Source organism: Fundulus heteroclitus, chromosome 16 (genome assembly GCF_011125445.2).
Source record: "Fundulus heteroclitus isolate FHET01 chromosome 16, MU-UCD_Fhet_4.1, whole genome shotgun sequence".
In the NCBI taxonomy this organism is placed as follows: domain Eukaryota; kingdom Metazoa; phylum Chordata; class Actinopteri; order Cyprinodontiformes; family Fundulidae; genus Fundulus; species Fundulus heteroclitus.
The window spans coordinates 911,386-933,551 of record NC_046376.1 but is presented as its reverse complement, the minus strand read 5'-3'; the positions used below and the strand labels follow the sequence as shown (position 1 = coordinate 933,551).

General features: G+C 43.2%; 1 protein-coding gene across 4 annotated transcripts in view; it reads right to left on the bottom strand.

Moving 5' to 3' along the window:
* Positions 1-8,756: 8,756 nt before the first annotated feature.
* med25 (mediator complex subunit 25) overlaps positions 8,757-22,166 on the bottom strand; it is a 34,269-nt gene continuing 20,859 nt past the window's right edge. The window contains exons 16-20 of one of the 4 annotated variants that reach the window (XM_021321412.2): positions 19,384-19,500; positions 19,154-19,225; positions 11,520-11,690; positions 11,119-11,236; positions 8,757-8,986 (exon numbers count right to left, since the gene is read on the bottom strand). In XM_021321412.2, coding sequence (XP_021177087.2) covers positions 8,883-8,986; positions 11,119-11,236; positions 11,520-11,690; positions 19,154-19,225; positions 19,384-19,500 — 582 coding nt within the window. In that variant the 3' untranslated portion in view covers positions 8,757-8,882. Of the gene's footprint in view, positions 8,987-11,118; positions 11,240-11,519; positions 11,691-19,153; positions 19,226-19,383; positions 19,501-22,166 lie in introns of all 4 variants that reach the window. The other 3 variants (XM_012872142.3, XM_012872133.3, XM_012872149.3) reach the window with 3 other exon arrangements.

The following is a 22,166-nucleotide window of genomic DNA, read 5'->3' as shown; positions in this document are numbered from 1 at the left end:
AGCCGAGCGGTACGCTAAGAGGAAGAGAGAGCAGAGAGAGCAGAGAGAGGAGGAGAGAGAGAGAGAGGAGGAGAGAGCAGAGAGAGAGAGAAGAGAGAGAGAAAGCGAGTGTGCGTAGCTCTCGCTCTACCCGCTCTCCCTCTCTCTCTCTCTCTCTCTCTCTCCCTCTCCCTCTCCCTCTCTCTCTCTCCCTCTCTCTCTCTCAGATTGATTCAGCGTTTCCAGGCGCTGCGCTGCCGCCGCTGGTGCGTTGGGAATTGTCTCAGAGATCTTCAGGTGGATGCGAGCGGCGGAGGACGCGCTGAGGAGCCGCTGGACTCACGGCGCAGCTGCAGTCCCGTCGTTTATGTTCCAACACAAAGCTAATCAGCAGAAGTCCTGCAGCGACCAGCATGCCACCGTGCGTTACGTGCAGTTTGGTAAGAAGTGGTCGGAGTTGCAGCGAATCCAGGGCATCCTCTGACGGCGGCGGACGCTGTTTTTTACGGCGACAGTTGCAGGAACATTTGCTGCTTGGCAACGCGGCTCCACCTGTACGGAGCGCTGCAGCCTCTGCAGACACCGTCACAGCCACGCTGCCCTATGCAGCCGCATTTCAATAAATTACAATATTATGGAAAAGTTCATTCCAGATTTAGATCACTTTCACACAAGGTTCCACATTTCCATCATTTGTTTATGTTCATGCTGATGGTTTAAAGCAAACCAAAGCAAAAATGTTGTTTCTGGGAATTTTATAGCTTAATAAAAAAGACTTTTGACTTGATAATTGTGCAGCAGACGGTCTGTTCAACCCTCCAGCCAGACGATAAAAAATCAGATCGCTGTATCCAAACATATTGGTGGGACATTTAGTGGAAGGAAAAGGTGCATAAGCAACATGAATGACAGGAAATACTGTATAGTCTAATTAACTGTGATTATTTTAAATAAAGGGAATTACTTGTTAAAATTGTATCTAGCTGGATCTAACCATAATGGGAAATTGAGTGGAAGGAAAAACTTATTTTTTGCCTTTTCCATGGGCATTTGATAATCTTAGTTGTTAAAAAAATTAAGTAAAAAATGTGATAGAAGGATGTGTACAAACAGCAGGGAGATGATTGTGAAGCAAAGTTAATTCAGGATCTTACTGTTAGTGGAGGCAGTGCACCCACCCAGGAGCTGCACCTGTCCCGTCCCTGTGCTGGGGTTCCCTGACCCAGAGGTGACATCAGAGCCGTCTTTCCTCAGCTGAGGGGAAAAGGATTCAAAGTCCTCTTTTTAGGTGAAGGTACATTTTCTTCTGTAAATCAAAAGTTCAAGAGTCAGGAGGAAGAATGGAGAGTGGAGAGGCCCTAAACCAGAGGTACCTGAGGTCCAGAGTGATTTTTTTCTGCATAAGTGATGGTTTTCTCTGAGGTTGGTCCACAAAGTGCTTGACTGGCCAGACAACAGCTCTGGTCCAAACCCCCACGGAGACCTGGATGATAAAAGACACCAGAGGCAACGATGCAGACAAGCTGAAGGGCACGATCAAAGCAACCTGGGCTTCCTCAGCAGAACCACAGGCTGATCACCTGAATGCCACGCCGCCACGATGCACTCATTTATTCCCAACCAAGTGTTGAGTGCATACTGTATCATACATGGACATAATTTTCAGTTTGCCTCCATCTCTTTATGAAAAATCATTTGTATTGAGTTCAGTTCTATTAATTTGTATCCATGTAGCGCCAGTTTTCAACAGCTGTACTAATAATCCAGACAGATTGGCTAAAAGGTTTCCTGTGGAAGGACTTCTAAACAATAACTGAGTTATTGAATGAGGAAACGGTGGAGTGATGAAGTTCCAGCACTTTTATTGAGAAACAGAGCAGAGATCCCATAGATGGAAAGTAATCACACCCCTCGGTCCCGCTGCAGTCTGCGTCTGCCTGTCTCACTCCACCGTTTCCTTATTCAGTCATTCTGAGAAGTTATTGTTTAGAAGTCCTCCAACAGAAACCCAGCAGACTGCATGGACTCACTGACTCCTCCCCAGATCAGCATAGAGCCACAGTCGACAGATTGGTCTTGTGTAATATTTAAATTCTAATAATAATCACCAAAATTAACAGAAAAACGTATAAAAAATCTCAGTGTGCCTGAGTGGAGGATGCACTAACTCGCTCGGCGCCGTTCCCTTTTGAAGGGGATGTAAGGCTGATCCTGGGTGAGAGCAGTTTATCAAAGGCTCCCCAGGGAGGGATAACAGAGGCAAAAGTTAAGGTCAGCTTAAAGGGAAAAGGTCTGCCTGGGATTGAGCCGTCACTCACCTCAGCAGGATATTAAACGGAGGACGTTGGAGTGTTGGTGGGGTGATTAGTGCAGGACTGATGACTCTTTGCAGTTTGTCGTCACAGCCACGTGTGAGGAGGACCTGCTGGTTCAGATAGAAACGGATCGCTGCAGAGCAGAACCCCCACAGGAGCTGCAGCTTTAGAGACGCTCTAACCGACCACCAGCTAGCCACCATGAGGGTTTTACATCAGGACCCACTCTTCTCTGCAGGACTGCTGTAATTCAGCCTCACCGGAGGCTTTCTCAGCATGTTTAAGGTTGTTTAACAGCGTCTCTATCACATTTAAGTTCAGACTTTGACTAGGCCACTCCCAATCCTTTATTTACTTTTCAGAGGTGGAATTGCTGATGTCCTTTGGATCTTTTTTCTGCTGTGTGAAATAGGAGGGCTGAATATTCAGCAGGACTTTCTGCTACAGAGCCAGATGTGTGGTTCCATGACTGACTGTAAAACATTTAGGAACTGATGCACCAGCAAACTACCACTATGTTACTTTCATGCCAAGTGAAACGGGACGCACACCTTCTTAAAAGTCATCAGTCCATAGAACATTTTCCCAGAGGCCATTAAGATGTGTTTTTTTTTTTTTTTTTTTTGGTAAATGTGAGATGGGCCTTTTTGGTTTTTGGGCCAACGGTGGGTCTACCTTAGATTTCAGTCTGGTTCTTCTCCTTGAATCACGAAGTCTGACCTTGAAGCAAGTGAGGCCCGCGGAGCTTCAAATGCTATCCTGCCATCTTTTGTGACCTTCTAGATGAGCCGCTGATGAGCTCCTGGAGTCATTTTGGTAAGTTGGCCACTTCTAGGAAAGTTCTTCATCACTCCGTGTTTTCTCAGTGAGTGAATAAGAGCTCTCATTGTGGTTATCTGAGCTTTTGGATTCCCAAACTGATTAGTAACCCTTTCCAGACCTACACCTGTCAGCTGTGGCGTCTCTACATGTGGGGCCCACCAGATGTCGCTGTGGAGCTCTATGTTCATTATAACTAGTGGGACAGGATCGTTCTTTATAGAGTAATATTGATTCTCTTACCAATAAGATTCTGTTTTAAACATCTGTGTTAATATATCTAAGTCTGCCAGAAAACTGAGCTCAGCAGCTAAATCCTCCTAAGGGACCTGGATATTGGGGCCGGCCCACCAGCGTTTGCTTAAATAATGAACATCTGAAATCTCAGAGAGCATGACCATCACGCTCTCTGTAGACATAGTGGGGCATAAATCCTACGGCCCCAAGCGTCCAATCAAAATGCTGCAAATGCAGACGTTATGTTTACATTCTGCTGGATAGAAAGACCATCTAGTGTCGGTTAGCCTTGTTAGCTCATTAATGGATTGATGTGAATCTGTTCAATAAATGAACAATTATGAGTGAGCCTTTAACTGTAATTTTATGTATAAAATGGATTTTCTAGTTTGTTGGTCGAGGCTTAATTATGTGTTTAATTTAAAATTTTATCAAAGTCAGGTTGTATTCATCACAAAAAAATTTATTTCTGCTAATTGGCGTTGAGTTTTGAACTTATTACTGCCTTTCAGTGACTTTCTTTCTCAGCTGATGTTGCTTTTTAGACGTCTTTTAGCCCACTTTGAGTTGTCAGTCTGGTTCTTCTTTATCACACTGAAATCATTCAGTTGTGGTCTTCACAAAGTGGAGCAGCAATGCTCTGAGGTGCGTCTGAGAGCAACTGGTTTTGGTGCTGTCTCTTTAAATCTACAGGAGACTCTTCACACCCCGCCCCCCTGCAGGTCTCAGAGCGTCCCACCCCGTTCAGCCATTTTTGCAGCATGCTGGGTATAAATGATGAACAATTCATCATTTATTCATTTAAGCTTCGGCATCCTTCAGTTTGAGCTACAAAATCGTTCTGAGAAATAAAAATGGTCAGATTTAACGCAGTTAGTAAGCTGGACGTCCATGACCTGGTTTTGCAGCTCTGCAGCAAATATTGTGACGTAATTGTAAAAAAAAAAAACGTAAAAGGGAACAGAGAAAACTGAACGGCTTGAATGATATGACCTAAAGAGAAAATAAAGATGTCCATGCATCGCCTGACTACATTAAAGTTTTCTGCACTCATATACGCCACGTGCTCAGCAAAATGTATTTAAGGTCTATTTGGATGACATCTCCCCTTTAAGGGATTCCTTGATTTTGCTGATATGCGACTCATGAAATTAAAGTCAGCTTTCCCAAATATGTTGTTAATCACCAGAAGCAGGATTAAACTACAGGTGAGGGGAGCAAGTGCTTTAAAAGTGTTATAACTCCCTAATAAATAGAATCCTAGTTTAAAAACTGTGTTTGGGTGATATTAAATGTCCTTTAATGTGAAAACTAAAAATGTGAAAGAATAAGACATCTGAACAGCTTCCCACCTGTAACCCCCCCGGTCAGTGGTCATAATGTTACGCCTGATGCGTGTATGCACTGATGGCGGCCGTGGAAGGAGCCTCGGCATCGCAGCCTGTCCCGCTCCTGCTTCATCTCGGCACCAGGGACTCTCTCTCAGCTTTTGCATTGCGTCGCTCCTTCCTCCCCCCTCCTCCTCCTCCTCCTCCTCCTCCTCCCTCGCTCTATTAAATTTCCAGTCACACAACAGTGCAGTGGATATCCCTCCCTTTCGCTGACTCCCCCCCTCCCAGACCTTCTCCTCATACCTCAGCAGGTTGTGGAGGTGTTGTCCTCCTGCATCTCTCCCTAGCCTGACTCTATTGACTCTTCTCTCCTTCGCTCTGCTTTGAACCTCTCACCCAGCCGCTCTCCTTCTCCTCTTCCTCCTCGGCTCGTTATTCAGAGGAGCTTTCTCACGTTCCCCCCCCCCCCCCTGTTTGTGTCTGTGTGCTGCAGTGTCTACCCAGGCTGTGGTGTGGAGCGTAACCTCCCTTTTCCCTCCCTGGCCGTGGTGTTTGTGCAGCGCCTGCTCCGTCAGCCTTTAGCCGGCTGATTGAGTGGACACCGCAGGCCCATAATGAATAAAGATGGGAGCCTCTGTGAGGATTAATGCGCCTCATATGAAGATAAAAAGCAGAGCTCTGAGGGCCGCTCCCTCCTCCTGCGCTGGGCTTGCCTTTCAGCCGTGGGGGGGGGGGATGGACCGGTTCCGTCCGGCTCTGGGGTCGTGCTCGGGTCCGGGGGCGTCCACACCGGTTGCTGTGCTGGGCTGAAAGCGCCAGCCTGTTGGGGGCCTTTCCTGAATGGCCTGCTGGGAGGAAGCAGAGGAAGAGGAGGAAGAGGAGCAGGCCTTGCCACAGACTGAACTCTGCACAGCCTCCCGGCTCTGAAACACACACCCTGATCCGTGTCCCAGGGTAAAACAGCACGCCTCCAGCTCCAGAGACCAAAGCGAACTCTCAGGCCATCGTGACAGCCAGGTCAGGGCTGAACGCTCTAACACACTCAGCCAGGCGCTGAGTTTTCACCTGCAGAGAGGGAAGATGCTCTTTTAACCAGAGCTAACCAGACTCCAGCACTAAAACCACTAACAGCTGCTTCATCCGACCCGGCACGATCGTCTCAACCTCCTTTATCCTCTAAAGTTGGGTTCAAACTGCTGAACCTGCAGCATTACGGCGGATTAACAACAGAATCAGATGCGTCGTGTCTTTAGTGTTCAGGATTTAATAGAATAGATCATGAACTGGACCTGAACTGGGTTAGATTGAACTCCTAAAATAAAAACACACCCTGTCGTATTTCTGGTGCAAAAATACAGGAGAGGTTCTGGGGTCCTTAGCAGCTTCTGACCTAATGCGTCTGGAATCATTTATCTGATTCCCCACATTGTCATTAATTACTAAAACATGAAGCCAAAGTTTGTTAAGAGCCCTGCAGACCCAGCAGCTTGTAGTTCCTGCAGCACCAGCTCTAAAGTCGCTGTGGAGGAACTTGGCCTGCTCTTCTTTAGCTAACGCTTTAGCTCTTTTAACTTTGCAACCTTCCTCATCTGCACCACCACAGCATGTTTAACTAGACCATTTCAGGGATTCTGTAGATTTGCTAAATTTGGGATCACAGGCTGAATCTCTTTACAGAGCCAGGACTCTTTAGCCAAAGCAGAAGAACTGTCTGAATATCAGTTAGGAAGGAGGTAGGAAGAGGAGCCTGTCTGCTCCATCCTGCATCTAGTTTTCCCCAGGAACCTCACAGCGCTGAGGAGCCTTATGGTATCCCACAATCCTTTGCGTGACATGACGTACAACCACAGCTAAATGCTGAAATCCACCAAAATGTCCAGAGAGCACTTTGTAGTTCATTTTCAGAAGAACTGATGATCCAGTTTGGTTTAAGCTTCAGCTCTCAGACAGATTATGACCTTATGCTTCAGTTTTTATAGGTTGGCACCTGAACGAGCCCAAATCACCCCCCCCCCCCCCCCCCCCCCCCCCCCCCCCCCATGCTTCAGTTATGACATACTGAGTCTTCTGGTGGATTCAGATGAAACTGAAGACCTGAATCTTTCTGCTGCTTTCTCTCTCCACCCCTCAAAGCCAGCTCTAATTGTTCAGTGATGAACTTTAACCTCTAACATGCCAACCGAGGCCTGTAGAGTCACAGATGGACCCCCACCAGCAAGTTTGAAATATTTTACACTTAATCTACATTCTACATGATGAACTTCCAATAGTTTGGACATGGTCATTCAATCTAGAGCCATTGCTGATGTCTTTCCATCCTGGCGCTGCCTTAAAGATGGAGATGTCGCTCTGGGGATAATTTACTCAAGGACTCTTATTTAAAGCTGGCTGCTACTTTTCCTCTTCAACATTACGGACACAGCAAGGGTGTGCTTGGTTTTTCCATTCATCTTTATAATTTTGAATTAATCCGTGTTGAATGCATCATGGCACGACAACATTTTCACTGAAAAGGTAATGACAAAATTTTTCACTACGTTTCATTTTCCTCACCCTGCAGCCTAAACTCACCGTATTCTTCTTTTTACCACGACTTTATCACACAAAAAAAAGACAAATTAGTCCTGAATTTGGAAAGTTCTCATCTACTGCAGCCATCAAAGCTGCGTGTGGTGAGGCTGATGCTTTGACTTTCCGTCGGTGTTCTCTGGCCACAGGAAGGGAATCAGCTGAGGAGGGCGGGGTTCATTAGGATGGAGGTTTTCCTGACACGTCCCACCAGGAGGAACCCTCGGGTCAGACGCAGTACTCCTGGTCCTCCTGGGAATACCGTGGGTTGAGTAGTTTTGGCCATGACCTGATCTTACATGGACGGATAAATGAAGACCCAGATAATATTTTACTTAACAGTGTAAATTTGTAAAATCTTTGCTTTATTTTACTTTTATTTCAGAGAAAATCAGATTTTTTTATATGAAACCTTATGCAGAGAGACTCTTTAAACTCTGTTGCATCACTTTTGAGTCATTTACCCCTGGCTGTTGTTTTTTTCCCACCTGCACACAAAAGCATCAATGATGGCGCGTCCATATTCCTGACTGGCCAGTTAAGAAGCTTTAAACAGGCCAGGTCAGACCAGTCGGGGTTTTATTTACCATAAAGCTTCATTCTGTAAACATTCCTGCCAGTAATAATAGAGAAACTGAGAAAGTTATGAGTTCAGGGAGAGAGGAGGAGGCTGAGAGACGAAGCGAGGCTGAGCCGGCCACTGATGAAGGGATGAGCTCCAATCTCTGAGGGACTAGTGTCTATCTGTGTGAGGGGGGGGGCTCACAAACAAGAACCCTCTGTCACGGTAACTTAGCAACCGTCTCCATCTCCCAGGTGACACAGGGTCTGACATCACTTCCTGTGGGTGAGTGTGTACACGCTGAGAGAGTCCAAGGAGCAGCACCAGCTGAGATGCTGAGATGTGTGGCGCGTGTCCGGGTCACCCCCCCATTGCCCCCCCCCAGCAGCTCCTGGGCAGATCTGAGTATCTGAGGCGGGTGGAAAGCGTGCGAGGACACGTGAGGAGCGCTCGCTGCGGCGCTGCGCTCACAGACCGGCGCTGGTCTGATCGTTCGCGGCGCCAGAGGAAGCGCGGCCAACTGATGCCATCTGGTAGGACTACTTGGCACAGACCGCCCCGCTATGGTTTCTGGACATATTGGAGTAGTTAAAATTAACACTGTGACACTATTTGGCAGGAAAAGACAGTCAACTATCTATTAGGGAATCTATTTCAGCCTCTCCCTCTCACCTTTTCAGTCCAAGCTGGAGGCTTTAGGTTGTTATATATGCATGCACCACCGAGGGCTTCTTCACTTTCTATGCTCAGTTTGATTTATCTAGAAAAGGCTTAACTTGATTACTTTAAAAACAACAATAAAAGTTTGTGTTTCCTGCAGCTCGGTCCAGCATGCAGCAGGAGGGATTAGTGTGCGCACAGTTTGACCGTTTCCCGTTAAAAATCCTAATTTTCCTGCCCCCAATTAACTCTGCCTGCTCAGTGGCGCTAAAAAAAAAATAAAAAAAGCAACAACACAGGGCTTGTTTAATTATGTTGAAGATTTAAAGAAGAAAGGAAACAAAATGCAGATTTATAAGTTCAAACTGGAGGTAAGCTAGAAGTCCCAGAGTGTGTAATGGTTCAGGCGCCTCAGAGAAGATCCCTCATGACGTCCTCATCCGTGATGCTGGGGACCTGGGGCATCCCAGGCTGGGGTATGGGCCCTCGCTGCCCCCCCGACATCAGCATGGGGCCTGCACACACAAATTAACCCTTTACTGTTTTCAGACATGCTGCTAATAAAAAATAAATAAAATCAGGAGCAGAGCTTCTTTGGAGGCAAGTTTATCCGATTACAGTTACTTCTGCTTTATTTCTCACACTTAAGATGTTTCACATCATCAAATGTTAATATCAGATAAAGATAACCTGAGAAAATACAAAAAGTCATTTTCAAATGATGATTTTAAGCCTGGGAAATGATCCCCAAAGCTAATAAGCGGTGGTGCCAGCCTCGGCAGCAAAACCTGCCATCAACAGGCAGAAAGTGTTTTAAATCTCTGCTCAGGGATTCTGACCCACTCTTCTTTACTAAATAGCTTTGATTCAGCTGCACTAGACGCTTTTTCAAGCATGAGTCACATATTTCTGGGTCCGTCAGACCGACAATGTAGCTAGGCAACTCCAAAACCTTCATTCTGGTCAGCAAACCGGGTTTTTGCCCTTCAACTCTCCCACTGATGCAAATCTAGATGTTTGTTTCTCTGTGGAGGTTTTGATGAGCTCCTCCTATATATGCCTAACTTTACAACACCGTGACAAAAAAAACATAGACCAACACAAAGTGGTACACAGCTGTGAAGTAGAAACATTTCACAGAGCGTCGTTCATCGCATCATGTGGAAATGGAAAGAGTACGGCACACTGTAAACCTACCAAGACGAGGCCGTCCACCTGAACTTACAGGTGAGGGAGGAGAGCCCTGATCAGAGATGCAGCCAAGAGGCCCACAGTGACTCTGGAGGAACTGCAGAGACTGTGAAACATGGTGGTGGCAGCATCATGCTGGGGGGCTGCTTCTCTTCAGCAGGGACAGGGAAGATGGTCAGAGTTGATGGAAGATGGATGGAGCCAAATACAGGTTAGTCTTTGAATAAAACCTGTAGTAGTCTGCAAAAGAGATGAGACTGGGGCGGAGCTTCACCTTCCAGCAGGACAACAGCCCTAAATATGAAGCCTGGGCTGCAATATTCATGTGTTATAACGGCCTAGTCAAAGTCCAGACCTAAACCCAGTGGAGAATCTGTGGCAACATCTGAAAGCTTCTGTTCACAAATGTTCTCCATCTAATCTGACTGAGCTTGAGCTGTTTTACAAAGAAGAATGGGCAAAAATGTGTGACTAGACGAGCAAAGCTGGTAGAGACAAAACCTGAAAGACTGACAGCTGGAACCGCAGCAGAAGCTGCTTCCACAAAGGATTCACTCAGGGAGGCTCAATACTTTTACACAATGCCCTTTAATTATTATTTATTTATCAAAAACCAATAAACACGAAATATATGTCATGGAAAAGTTGTCTTTTTCCCTCAGGATGCAAAAGGACACGTTTAACAAAATCTGGACTAAATGGATTGAGTACATAAAACCCTTACGGTCAGATTTTGTATGAAGGATACGTTTCTGTACTTAAAACCTTGTCTTGTGAATATTGGCATGCTTCCCATATGTTTATGTTTGTGTTTATATATGTCTTGATACTGTGAAAACGTTTAAAAAAAATTTATATAAAAAAACAATAAACAAAACAAGAAGTCATGTATGAATTTCTTTCTACTTCACAATTATATACCACTTTTTGTTGGTCTTTCACATAAAATTCTAATAAAATATATCTATGTTTGTGGTTGTTCAAGGGGTGTGAATACTTTTCTAAGTCTCTCTCTCTATATCTATCTATCTATCATATATATATATATATATATATATATATATATATATATATATATATATATATATATATATATATATATATATATATATATATATATATATATATATATATATATATCATCTCTTCACTCTTCAAAATGAGAAGAAAAGCAGGAACTCTAAATATCTAACAGATGCTGAACTAGGTTTAGACGATGTGCACAGTTTAAACATTACAGTATCGTTATTATTATTATCAATATAGATTGATGACAGTTTTGCTACGTGTCAGGAAAAGTCTGGAATGATGTAAATAAAGTTGAGTGTTTTCTCTTGAGTTTCTTCTCCAGAAACCTTTTGTTCTTTTCATCTTTAGAATTTCAACACAGTCGTGTAAAATGTAAATGAGGTTTGTGGCTCTTCAGTCCTTTATTAACAGTTGGCTGTGTGCTGACCTGCCATGGGCTGCCTCCACTGGCTTTGCATTGGAGCCCCCCCTCCTGGTGCCGGATGGACCATCTGCTGCCCCAGTGCTTGGTGGGACATCATGTTTGGCATGTGAGACACCGCTCCCTGCTGTGAGAACACACAAACCCCTCAGGAATGCTTGGACTCGACACCTACGTGTTTAGAAACGTGAATAACGAGCATAACGAGCATAACGAGCATAACGAGCATAACGAACATAACGAACATAACGAACATAACGAGCATAACGAGCATAACGAACATAACGAGCATAACGAGCATAACGAACATAACGAACATAACGAACATAACGAACATTACGAGCATAACAAACATAACGAGCATAACGAACATAACGAACATAACGAGCATAACGAGCTGCTCCTACCGGCTGCTGTTGGCTGAGGAGGAGGCTCCGCAGCTGCGGATTGGCTCCTGGATTGGGGAGGCGGAGTATAGATCCCTGCGGCTGGGCCTGTCCGCCCTGAGCCACCTGATTGGGTGGCGCTCCACTGACCGCCGGCTGCTGATTGGTTGGTCCTGTGGCTCTCATGGTCATCTGAACGCATGAAATCCAGGTTAACAAAAGTCTTATGATGGCAGAGAAAATGCTAGACAGTGACTGAAAGCTGGAATGGCAGCCAGCCTCGACCTGCAGAGAGACGCTGATCAGGTTTTAAACTTTAAAATATAAAAGGAGGCTAACAGCTAATAAAACCCTCTAAGGGCTGAAACATGCAAGCTGAACGTGTTTTCATTTAGTTAAATCACGGTTAACTGTTAATTAGATGAGAAACCAAAAACTTTAAAACAGTATTTTATTTTTTTCCAGCACATATTTATTTAAAGTCTTGCTTTTCAGAATAAGACGTTGACAATGTCCCTTCAAGCAGAGCTTCCCACGGCCTTTGACTTTTCTCCAGCTGTATAGAAGGAGTCCAGCAGGATTGGGGACTGGCTGCCGTTGTTACTGCAGCTAGAAACAGGCTCCCCCCCCCCCCCCCCCCGTTACCGCCTGCTCTGCCATCTGACTGCTTACCGTCGAGCAGCAGCATGCCCGTCACCCCAAAGTTGTTCTATAACGAACAACAGACAATAAATCACACATTAAAACACTAAAAACAACTGGACTTTTTTCCAAAGTCTGAAGATGTTTCACTTCCTCACTTTTTGAATTAAGAACGCTTCCAGGATGGGAAGCAAAACGTCTTCAACCTTTGGAAAAAAGTCCAGTTGTTTTGTTTTTTACTTTTTTGGCGTGACCCGGATGACTGAGAATCTTCACCAGCATCACACATAAAAGGCCCGTTGCTTCAGAACAAATGACACATTTACCATATTTTAAGGTTCTTGGCCGTTTCAGATGAAAAATGGCTTTAAATGTCATTTCAAAACTTGGAAAAAAAAAATAAATAAATATAAGGATCTCAACATATGAGCTTTAAAAATGCCCATAGTTGAGACTAAGCACAGCCCAGGTATTGACTTTAATGTTAAAGCTTTTAAAAATAAAGTGTGAAATAAAAATGTAGATTTCTGGTGATTAAATGCTGTAAGCTGCTGTTTCTGCCGTCTTCTTAAACCGGGTGGATCTTGCTTAAGATCCAACCGGTTTTATTCAATTCAATTCAATTCAATTTTATTTATATAGCGCCAAATCATGAAACATGTCATCTCAAGGCACTTTACAAAGTCAAGTTCAATCATATTATACAGATTGGGTCAGATTATACAGATTGGTCAAAAATTTCCTATATAAGGAAACCAGTTGATTGCATCAAAGTCCCGACAAGCAGCATTCACTCCTGGGGAACCGTAGAGCCACAGGAAGAGTCATCTGCATTGTACATGGCTTTGCTGCAATCCCTCATACTGAGCAAGCATGAAGCGACAGTGGGAAGAAAAACCACCCATTAACGGGAAAAAAAACCTCCGGCAGAACCGGGCTCAGTATGAACGGTCATCTGCCTCGACCGACTGGGGTTACAGAAGACAGAACAGAGACACAACAAGAGAAACAAAAAAGCACAGAAGCACACATTGATCTAGTAATCTGTTCTACATTAGATGGTAGTAGCAGGTGAGCCGTCTTCTCTGGATGATGTCACAGTTAACAGAACGCCAGACCAGGTGTACCTACTATGAAGAAAAAAGAGAGAGAACAGAAAGTTAAAGCAGAAATGACAACACATAATGCATAATTGAAGAACAGTAGAACTCAATATAGTGAGAAAATTAGATCCTGATATACTCCAGTAACCTAAGCCTATAGCAGTAAAACTATAAAGGTAGCTGAGAGTAACATGAGTCACTAGTTATAATTTTTGTCAAAAAGGAAAGTTTTAAGATTAGTCTTAAAAGTAGACGGGGAGTCTGCCTCACGGACCAAAACTGGGAGTTGGTTCCACAGGAGAGGAGCCTGATAGCTAAAGGATCTGCCTCCCATTCTACTTTTAGAGACTCTAGGAACCACCAGCAGACCTGCGGTCTGAGAGCGAAGTGCTCTGTTAGGAACATACGGGGTAATCAGAGCTATGATATATGATGGAGCTTGATTATTAAGGGCTTTATACGTTAGAAGAAGAATTTTAAATACTATTCTTGATTTAACAGGAAGCCAATGAAGGGAAGCTAAAATTGGAGAAATATGATCCCTCTTGTTGATTTTCATCAGAACTCTTGCTGCAGCATTTTGGATCAGCTGAAGGCTTTGAACTGCATTTTGTGGACTTCCTGATAGTAAAGAATTACAATAGTCCAGCCTTGAAGTAACAAATGCATGGACCAGTTTTTCAGCATCACCCCTGGACAGAATGTTTCTAATTTTGGCGATATTCCGGAGGTGAAAAAAGGAAACTCTGGAAACCTGTTTAATATGGGATTTAAATGACATGTCTTGGTCAAAAATAACACCAAGATTTTTTACTTTATTACCAGAGGCCAGGTTAATGTCATCCAGATTAAGTGATTGGTTAAGAAGTTTATTTTTTGAGGACTCTGGCCCAAAGATTAAAACTTCGGTCTTGTCAGAATTTAGATGCAGGAAATTTAAAGTCATCCAGCTTTTGATGTCATCAAGACATGACTGCAGTCGAAGTAATTGATTGGATTCATCAGGATTTATGGATAAATATAGCTGAGTATCATCAGCATAACAGTGGAAATTAATCCCATGCTGTCTGATAATTTTGCCTATCGGAAGCATATATATAGTAAAGAGAATTGGTCCAAGGACTGAACCCTGTGGTACTCCACAGGTGACCCTAGAGTTTGAGGAAGATTTATTATTAACATGAACAAATTGGAATCTGTCTGACAGATAAGATTTAAACCAGCCTAATGCTTTCCCCTTAATCCCTACAGTATGTTCAAGTCTTTGTAGGAGAATATTGTGATCAACTGTATCAAACGCAGCACTGAGATCTAACAGGACAAGTATAGACACAAGTCCATTATCTGAGGCCATGAGAATATCATTAGTGACCTTCACCAGAGCTGTTTCAGTGCTATGATGAGCTCTGAAGCCTGACTGAAACTCCTCAAGTAGGTCATTACTTTGTAAATGTTCACAAAGTTGATTAGCAACTACTTTCTCAAGAATTTTAGATAAGAAAAGAAGATTAGATATAGGTCTGTAATTTACTAACTCATCTTGATCAAGAGAAGGTTTCTTAAGTAAAGGTTTAATAACAGCTACTTTCAAAACCTGTGGTACATATCCATTTACTAAGGATAGATTAATCATGTCTAAAATAGTGCCACTGATCAAAGGGAATATGTCCTTAAACAACTTGGTTGGGATTGGGTCTAACATACAGGTAGAAGGTTTAGATGAAGCTAAAATTTTAGATAGCTCAGAAAGCTCTACTGCTTCTAAACAGTTCAGACACTGCGCAGGTTCTAAGGATTCCTCCAATGCTGCCTCACTTACTGAGGACGAGGTAATCATGTTTGGGAGGATGCCAATTATTTTATTTTTAATGGCATCAATTTTATTTATGAAGAATCCCATAAAATCATTACTACTAAGAGCTAAGGGAATGGATGGATCAACAGAGCTGTGGCTCTGGGTAAGTTTGGCAACTGTACTAAAGAGAAATCTAGGATTATTTTTATTCTCTTCAATTAATGATGAAAAATATGCTGCTCTAACTCTGCGGAGGGTCTTGTTATACAACAATAGTCTGTCCCTCCAGATTAAGTAGGATTCCTCTTGGTGTGTAGAGCGCCATTTTCTCTCCAATTTCCTAACATTGTGCTTCAAGGAACGCAGCTCTGAATTAAACCAAGGAGCCAGCTTCCTGTGAATAATCACCTTCTTTTTCAAGGGAGCTACATTGTCTAATGCAGAACGCAATGAGGAAGTCACATTGTTAGCAAAGGTATCGATTTGTGAATGGGAAGAAAACAGCAATGCTGCCATCTACAGGGCATTTCTGCAATACTGAGGATATTAAGAAGGGGACAGACTCTTTAAGTTTTGATACAGCATTATCCGATAAAAATCTACTATAATGGAACCCTCTTTTGGGGGTGGAGAATTCAGTTAGATTAAACTCAAATGTTATTAAAAAATGATCAGACAGGACAGGGTTGTGAGAGAATACTGTTAATTCTTCACAATCAATGCCATATGTCAGAACAAGGTCTAAAGTATGGAGCCGAGAGTGCGTCGGTTTATGCACATTTTGAACAAAACCAATTGAATCTAGGATAGTTTTAAAGGCTACACTAAGGTTATCACATTCAGTGTCAACATGGATGTTAAAATCACCCACTATAATAACCTTATCAGTATTTAACACCAAATCAGATAAGAAATCTGACAACTCATCCAAAAACTGAGTGTAAGGGCCTGGTGGACGATACAAAACAACAAACAGAAGAGGTTTTATTGCTTTGCAGTTTGGATGAGGGAAACTGAGGGTTAAATGTTCAAAAGAACTGTAATTATTAGTTGGCCTGGGACTAATTAATAAATCAGACTGAAAGATGGTTGCCACTCCTCCTCCTCTTCCCACAGATCTGGGAATGTGGAAATTTGAATAACTGGAGGGGGTTGACTCATTTATACTAACGTAGTCCTCTTGTAGCCAGGTTTCTGTGAGACAAAACAAATCAATCTGATTATCAGAAATCAATTCATTAACTAACAAAGTCTTTGGAGGAAGAGACCTTATATTTAATAGACCACATTTTATTATTTTATTTTTAGGTTCAAGGTGAACCATATTGATTTTTATTAGGTTTTTATGATTTGTTCCTTTTAGATCAGTTTTTGATCTGTTAAGTTTTGGCCGTGGGAAAGACACCGTCTCAATAGGATAATGGGTGGGTAACAGTACAGAAGCTGCAGAGAGGTGTGGTAAACTACGGCTCTGCTTCCTGGTCTGGACCCTGGGTTGTCAGCATTTAGGAGAACTAATAAATCCGGCCAGATTCCTAGAAAGAAGAGCTGCACCATCCAAAGTAGGATGGATGCCGTCTCTCCGGATCAGACCAGGTTTTCCCCAGAAAGTTCTCCAGTTATCAATGTAGCCCACGTCGTTTTCTGGACACCACCTAGACAACCAGCGGTTGAATGATGACATGCGGCTAAACATGTCATCACTGGTCAGATCAGGCAGGGGACCAGAGAAAATTACAGAGTCCGACATAGTTTTAGCAAACTCACACACCGAAGCAACACCAACTTTGGTGACCTCTGATCGGCGTGACCGGGTGTCATTACCGCCAGCGTGAATAACAATTTTGCGGTATTTACGCTTATCCTTAGCCAGTAGTTTTAGGTAGGATTCTATGTCGCCTGTTCTGGCCCCTGGTAGGCATTTAACTACGGTCCCTGGTTTCTTTAGTGCCACATTTCTCATTATGGAGCTGCCAATAATTAAGGTCGGCTCCTCGGCGAGATTGTCGCTCAGAGGGGAAAATTTATTAGAAACGCAGATGGGTTGGTGGTGATCTGGGGTCTGTAATCTAGAGCTATGCTTCCTACGAACTGTCACCCAGCCAGCCTGGTTACCAGGCTGCTCGGGTGCTACTACTTCAGGTTCGCTACGTGAAGTTACTCTATGCGGCTCCGCGCTAGCAAAAGAGCGGCTATCAGCTGGTTTTTCAACAGCACGGAGCCGGGTCTCCAATTCTGACACCCTCGCCTCCAAAGCTACAAAAACACTACATTTATTACATGTACCATCATCACTAAAGGAGGCAGAGGAATAACTGAACATCTGACACAGAGAGCAGCAGATAGGAGACTTAGTCAGAGCCGGAGAAGCCATTATGAGGCTAAGGCTTGGCTAGCGCTAGGCTAACGCTAGGCTAAAGCTAGGCTAACGCCCTATTACCACGCCAAAGAACAAACCGTGTGAAACACGAGGAGTTCCCAAACGTGATGAGCAGCCACAGACAATGTTTTAAAAGTGCTTATGTTTGGAAACAGATGTTACAGCAAAGAGGTTTAAAGATAAAAAGCGAGAGAGCCTGGAGCAAAGCTCCGTCGTTCACACAGCAACAACAGGAAGTGACGCAATACGCCTTACCGCAAACAGGAAGTCCGCCACACCTCCAACAGAAACAGCTCTAACAACAGGAGTTAGGTGAGGAAAAAAACCTAACCTAAAAATTCAGAACAAAAAAGCAACATGTATTACAATGCAGCCGCTAAAACTATATGTTCGTTATTACGGCTTTGATAAATTTAATATTTTGCTCCTGATACAGGCAGACAGACATGGAGAGCCAGGGACAAGCTGGACTGTCCGTCTGTCTGAGAATCCGTCTCTGCTTTGCTGCCGTTCTGCTCCCTGGAGTCTATCCGCTGATATTAGGAAGACAATTTAACACTAAACAAATGAAAATTCCCCGTTAGGGTGGTAATCATATGTTTCCTCCAAGGCAAAATAATATTCTTACTAGGACTGGCTGATATGGCTTAAAAATAAAATCCAGAATTTAAACTACACCAAATCTGATTAATCGATTTTTGTTTCACGAAAAAAATTAAGAAATTATTTTCAAAACTTGCTTTTATGTCAGCATTTCGTTGGCCTGAATTCAAAGTGCAAAAAAAATAAACTGTGAAACATGCTTGTAAAACAAGATGGCTGCCGTTGTAAACAATAAAAATATAAAAGTTTGCTGCTGGTGGTTTTACACATGAGCTGAGAACAGAATTCACTTCACTTGTGTAACTAAAACCTAAACTTAAAAAAAAAATAAGTAAAGTTTCTCGTCTTAATAGTAAAATAAGTTTCCTCTTTATAATATTTTGACAATATATTTTTCTAAACATACATTCAACATCGCTGCTATTCTCTTAATGAAAGCCCAATGAGTTCATTGGTAAAATAAAATCCCAATTTTCTAAAATTTAAATCTTAAATTTTTTAATTCGAATTAAACGATTACATCGATTTATCGCCCAGTGCTAATTATTACTTATAAAAAAACAAATTAAAGCTACCAACAACTGCAACAGCTTATATTTAAGACGTCTTGAATTACAATAATAAAAGTAAGAAACACGTTTAAGGCAAAAAATTATTTGTTTGCCTTAGAAGGATGATGTTTGTATGGACAGGAAGAAATGCATTCCAGATATCTGACACTTATTACCAGGAAGAGTTGATTTGAAGATAGTCCCCGTCTATTAAATGTAAAAACAGCTTGCCGTAGGGGAGCGCCACAAACGGAGGCAGCAAGTTTCCTGAGTAGTACGATAAAAAGCCCCGACTGACCGTTAATAAACATTAACAGCAGCGTAATTACTGTATTAAAATAGATTTTAAGGCAATAAGTGGCATTATTTATAAGCTGGACTTCTATCTTAAATTAAAAGCGACCTTTATGGTGTAGTTTTGCTTTAGAAATGTGACGTTTTGGTGGCCAACGCCTACAGTTCAGACATGCAGGAACAGTGAGGCCAGCGCTTTAGACTGTGAGCGATTAGCCAGACTGGAAGCTGAACCAAAGCTTAAAACCCGCAGTCAGTCGTACTTTAAGGACGTTTTGGGTTCTCACCATGCTGCTCGGCCTTTGCTGCTCCTCCATAATAGAGACCTGACTAACGGGGGGCATGCCCACCACCACAGACTGGATGCAGCCCAGACCCAGGAGGAGGAGGAGGAGGAGGAGGAGGAAGAGGAGGAGGAGACAGAGTTAGCAGGAAGGCATGCACCGGGCAGGCGGCGTGAGGAAGAGGAGGAGGAAGACGTGGCGCGGCTCAGGAAGCAGAGAGGGACGCCGTTTACCTGCTGCTGGACGCTGCCGCCGTGGGACACCGGGATGGGACCAGGGGCCCGGTTCAGAAAGTTCTGGTTGGGGGGGACTTGGTTGGGCTGCATTGGAACCCCGGCTCCACCCAGCTGCTGTAAAAAACAAGAGAAACGAAGCAGCCAGCGTCACATTTACGTTTCCACTCAAGTTAAACCACAACAGACCAGCAGAAAGCCACGCCTCAGAGGGACGCAGAGGGAAAACGTAGAAATAAAAAGCTGAATGTGCGCCGTGCATTCTTACTCAGCCCACTAAACTCTGGCAGCTCTAAATAAAAACTCAGAAGTCACCCGACTAGTAACTGCAGTCCTCCTGATCTCAGTATGAATCCAACCGTCCTGAGAGAGCGGCCAGCATCATGAGGACCAAGGAAGGCAACAGACGGCTCAGAGAGAACGCTGAGGAGGGTGAACTAATAATCAGGAGAACTGATAATCAGGAGAACTGATAATCAGGAGAACTGATAATCAGGTGAACTAATAATCAGGAGAACTAATAATCAGGTGAACTAATAATCAGGTGAACTAATAATCAGGAGAACTAATAATCAGGAGAACTAATAATCAGGTGAACTAATAATCAGGTGAACTAATAATCAGGTGAACTAATAATCAGGTGAACTAATAATCAGGAGAACTAATAATCAGGAGAACTAATAATCAGGAGAACTGATAATCAGGAGAACTGATAATCAGGAGAACTGATAATCAGGAGAACTAATAATCAGGAGAACTAATAATCAGGAGAACTGATAATCAGGAGAACTAATAATCAGGAGAACTAATAATCAGGTGAACTAATAATCAGGAGAACTAATAATCAGGAGAACTAATAATCAGGAGAACTAATAATCAGGTGAACTAATAATCAGGTGAACTAATAATCAGGTGAACTAATAATCAGGAGAACTAATAATCAGGAGAACTGATAATCAGGAGAACTAATAATCAGGAGAACTAATAATCAGGTGAACTAATAATCAGGTGAACTAATAATCAGGTGAACTAATAATCAGGAGAACTAATAATCAGGTGAACTAATAATCAGGAGAACTAATAATCAGGTGAACTAATAATCAGGTGAACTAATAATCAGGAGAACTAATAATCAGGAGAAGAAGGGAGTCTCTGGGTAGGGCTGCCACGAAAAATTCTGCTGGATGATAAAATAATCCCAATAAACCATAATCCTTTCAACTAAGATGATAATAACATGATAACAAGTATATCCTCTCAACATGTTCTCGTCTTTGGCTTTGATACCAAATCCACTTTTTCTCAAACTAACGTCTCTCTGGCTCTGATGCTGAATTTTGAGCCAACCTGATTAGATTTAACTCCTCCTTCACTTAGGAAAGGAGGCGATAAGGGGAAGGAGACGCCGGTGCACCCAACTGAAACCCTCTGTTGTCCAGTCTCAGAGAAAGGAGAGCGAAACACAAAGGGGAAATTAAATCAAGCATGCATATTTAAGCTTATCACATAAATGGTGATTAATTGCTGTATTATTTATCGTGATATATCAGCGCAGATATTATCACCAGGTGGATTCATGGGGATTATAAAGGGATGTGGAGTCTTCAGGCTTTCTGCTGGACAGCTAAGTTAATTCAACATAACAGTGAAGTTTATTCTGCCGTCATGTTAGAAGCAGGACAGCGTAGTCCAGCAGCTACTCTGCTCCCTCTGGCATGCGCATACGCGGCGGGGCGGAGGGATACCAGGCGGTGCGACGTCTGTAGCGCAGCATCACTTTACTTCTTTATAGCGGCTTATTTTAGAGTCCAAATAAGCGACTACACGTTCAGAAATGATGCCAGTTTACAAGCGACAACGGGAAAAAAAAAGTCCAAAGTCGCCTGTAATAAGCAGACTTGGCAACGGAGCCAAAAACATTTCAGAGGAGCCGTTAGCCGTAGCTTGGTACCAAAAACATGGAGGCCATGTTTACATGGTCACTATGACGCTCCGTGGCTGCTGCAGCCGTTACTATAATTACACACCGGGGCTTTAAAAGAACGTAATTATCAATCACTGTAGGTGATCAGTGTTCAGAAAGGCTGACGGCTCATTTCAGATTTTTTTTAAAGCAGACCTACAGATGCAACGATCAGCCTTTCCCTCGCCGACACGATTACCAATTTTCTTTTAGATCTGAGCTGCTGATTCCGATTTTAAACCGATAACGAAGGAGAAGCGCTGAATCCCATCAAAAACTAATTAATTACAGCATTATTTCCATCTCTGCATCAAACCAGAGGTCATGCCTCCACTTGGGAGGATCGCTCACAGAACTAAGAGAGAAATCCAGATGTTCGTCCTCCCAACATCAGCTCAGCCTTTTCCTTTCAGCGTAGCTCGTTTTTTACCATAGCGACGGCCGAATTACTGCAAACGAAGCTCCGACCTGTGGATTTATCCTCTACTTCATCCTGACCATCACCTGTGTTGAACTCCTGCATAACAGGAGATTTTCAGAATCTACCAGATGTGCGACTCCACCAGCAGCTACTAAACCTGCTTAACTAAACTAACTAAACTGTTTAGTTTTACTCTCGCTGTGGTCTGGGAACACGGATTAGAAACAGACTAATACTGCATTAATTGATTAATTGGTCCAATTAATCAATTAAGGACGGCCACCAAATGTGTCGGTGGAGTGGATTTCATTTGGTCTGTGCCAATCTAAGCCCTCAGAAAGAAAAAGAAGCCATCTGCTGAGTAAAGACGTCATGTATGACCAGTTCATAGCAGTTAAG